This window comes from Gloeophyllum trabeum, assembly GCF_000344685.1.
Source record: "Gloeophyllum trabeum ATCC 11539 unplaced genomic scaffold GLOTRscaffold_00020, whole genome shotgun sequence".
NCBI classification, from domain to species: domain Eukaryota; kingdom Fungi; phylum Basidiomycota; class Agaricomycetes; order Gloeophyllales; family Gloeophyllaceae; genus Gloeophyllum; species Gloeophyllum trabeum.
This window is the reverse complement of record NW_006920429.1, coordinates 347,489-350,932: the sequence shown is the minus strand read 5'-3', so window position 1 is coordinate 350,932 and position 3,444 is coordinate 347,489. Positions and strand designations below refer to the sequence as shown.

General features: G+C 53.8%; 1 protein-coding gene across 1 annotated transcript; it reads right to left on the bottom strand.

Moving 5' to 3' along the window:
* GLOTRDRAFT_133906 (uncharacterized protein) lies at window positions 1-1,435 on the bottom strand (the record flags this gene model as incomplete). Its single annotated transcript, XM_007872878.1, has 3 exons — window positions 1-316; window positions 1,008-1,303; window positions 1,376-1,435. The coding sequence occupies 3 exons, from the start codon at window positions 1,433-1,435 to the stop codon at window positions 1-3; spliced, it is 672 nt and encodes a 223-aa protein (XP_007871069.1).
* Between the last annotated feature and the right edge of the window lie 2,009 nt (window positions 1,436-3,444).

Below are 3,444 nucleotides of genomic sequence, written 5' to 3'. Positions count from 1 at the left end.
TCACCGCCGCCATAAACTGGGCCGCGGCGTCAGCCTCTTCCCCACTGTGTCATGATACGATTGCGCGATGGGGATCGCGTACGACGTGCCCTGGACGGAGGCGATGGATTGCACGGAGAAGAGGTGCTCGAGCATGTACGCGAGCCCGACGAGCCAGGAGCCGACGATGGAGAAGACAACGGCGGTTGGGGCAAGGAAGCCTGCGCTCTTGGCTTCTTGGGCGACTTGCGCGGCGGTCACGCAGCCCTCGAGGGTGTAGACTGCTGGGAGGAAGCCGAGGAGGACCACGAACCCCCGGGAGCTCCAGACCGTGATCCTGAAATAACAGCGTTCAGTAATATACACAAGTGTTCCAGACCCAGGTCGCGATTGCACACTTACTTTCAAAGTCTCAATTCAGCCGAGTTGTACGCGCGCGATTCATACACATACCATCCGGGTGAAATGGGAGACATCCCGTGCGTACCTTTACAGGCGCTTCTACGAGGAGAGTTATCACAAGGACGAGCGTCTCTCCTGGCGTCCACCAGACATTGAAAAAACTCATCCCTCCGATCGCCTTCACGCCCCAATGGTCGTCCCTTGACCGACTTCAGCGAGCGACGCGAGGCAAAGTGCTACACTTGAATATACGAGTGACATGATTGGTACAGCGAGTAATACGGATACTTGCCTGAGATTCCCCGATGTGGCGATGGAGTAGATCCACCCGGTGCAAACTGGCAGCAATCAGACCGTGACGCTTGCGTGAAGCCAGATGTTACTTACAGCCAGGCGCAGGTATGTCTGGTTTCATCTTGCACACCCAGAAGTAGAGGCTTCCAATTGCCGGGCAAGTTTCAATCAGCGGCTAGAAATGCACCCAACACAACACCACTCACTGTGCACTACACATCTCTGCAAACCATAGCTCAATGAGCAGCATAAAAAAACTGTATAGCTATGTCTATTCACGATACCCATCACCCGTCCACCACTGGAACGCACACATAGAACAAATCACTCACGTTCTACCCCCAGAACAACCCCAACGCCCACCCGAGAACAGCGACGCGCTGCTTATCCCTATCAAGATCCCGACCGCGCAGAACGATATCCCCAAGACTCCGAACAAGCTCATCTCCCGCCGGAACTCGCTCTTGTACCCCAGGTCGCGCAGGCGCTTGTCCGACTCATCCTCGACGTTCGGCCGCACCGGTTGCGGGGAGCGCAGGCTCTCCAGGGTCTTCGCAGTAGCGCACCTTCTCAAAGGACATTTCGGGCTCGATGTGGAGGACTCGGAGAGCACGGGAGGTAGACGCCGCTGGAGTGCATGATAAGGTCGGTAAAGGAATATATACGACACTGATGGGAGGACTTATCAGGGAACCCTAACCTTGTGACGTCCTCCAACGCTGCCACTCTCCGCGTGCGCAGCACTGTATGTCTTGCTCATTGGGGCCAGAAAACCGTATTGCACGCCATCCACAGAAGGTCGGGCTGATATTCGAGTGTTTTCCATATATTTCTGGGCGTGCAATCGCGTTTAAAGTCGGAGGGCCGCAGCGGCGCGTCGCTCACTTGCCACACTTGCTGGTTACCTGTACGGATCGCCGACTACCGATGGCATCCCGGAGGTGGCTGCGTGCAATTGCACTTGCCACCTACGAGTCGATAAGAAGCGCGACTCATTCTATGCATAATCTTCCAGTAAGTACTTTGGCAAAGCAAGCAGGGCAGTGTATTGAAGTCAAGCCGATCCTGCTAGACCACGCCGATTTTTCAGACATACGGTGTGGTTCGATCGCGCTCATCGTATTCTCGTCGAGTGGAAGCCCTAACCGCACGGCAAATTCTTTTCATTCATTTGCCACCTAAGTAAGTAGACAACACGGTCAAACACATCCGAATATCCAATGCAATGCGGAAAACAACACATTCTTCCACAGCGAGTGCACAAGCCCAGCGTAACGCGCGAGGTGGTCTGAGAAGTAGCCGAGGGTGGCCACGACGTGCTACGCCGCCCGCCTCTTGCATTGCGGTGGATCTGCGCGGCCGACTGGAGGATGCTCGGGACGAAGTGCGCCGGGAGGGGCTGCAGCGCGTTGAGCAGCGAGTCGAGGCGCTTCGTGTACAGGTACGCATGCAGGATCGCAAATGTGTTCGCGGAGGACACGGTAAACAGCACGATGGGGCGATGGGGAGCATATGCATCGTTCACGTGCACTGTTGGAAGAAAATGTCTGGAAAGGGGGAAGCTGTGTGCCGGAGGGATCTGCGTGCTACATAGCGCGACCTCCGGGGGTGATATTTCCAAGCGCCAACACCTTGCCTTGCGACAAAGACTCAGCGGTAGATCCACTTCTTCTTATATTTCTTAAAATCATTCGTAACTTAGCTGACCCCCAGATATAAGTACTAGAAGACCCCAGTAAGGACCTGGTCCATAGATGGGTGACTTGCACGCTGCATTACCCCGGTATTAGTGACCAGAGGGGACTAGTTCCTGGAGGTGTGCAGGGATTCGTGTGCCACACAGGATAACCTCGGGTCGTGATCTGGTTGTCCAAGGGCAGACGGCTTGTCGCAATGTCCTCAGCAATAGATCCCCTTCTCCACTACTTTATAAGACCCGATTTAATTTGTGCACTTAGCTCAGGGTAAAGCAGTCGTACTCGCCTACCCTAAGGTTAATAGGTTTTCATCCGGTAGCACGCTGCATCAAACCAGTTATTACTCTCTCTGGAACGACCACTGAGTAATTATGTCGTTAATATAAATATATAACAAAAGGTGCCATTGTACTCGGTGAGGTTATCCGAAATATTCGATTATTCCTCGAAAGTCGCGACCCTGCGAAAGTCCTCTCTTCGGCATCTTCCTCGCTCTCAACTGTCACTTCCTTTGTCGCGAGCCTCCACGAGCTTCCCCGTTAACTCTCTCTTTAACCAGTATGTTGGCTTCACGCGGACCACATTCTCATTATCCTTCGCCGTACTCCACCACCCTAGACGGCGACAGCTGTGCCGATGGTGGCTGGACCTACTCTGGACATATGGACTATAATACGATAGAAGTTGTAAGCGTACCATTGCTCTATGATCTCCTACTCTCTCATTTCCCTTCGCCTCTCACCCACTACCACCCCAGATCCAGGCCACCTGCAATTACGAGGAGCGCATGGACCGTGTGTGTGGCTCGAGTGTCCGTCACAATATGGTATGAATTTATCTATTACGAACATGATACACGACGCGCTATTATCTACGTGAAACAACTGACTGAGTATCTACAGTACCCTATGCACCCCGAGGCACCCGGCACGCGTTCATTCGCCCGGCCTTCAACCTGTGCCACGCCCCACTGTGACTTCGACCGCTGGGATTGGAACACCCTTGCACACCGCGAGAATTGGCCGAGAGTTCAGGGTGCAAAACATTCAGAGTACTCTACATTGGCTGATGC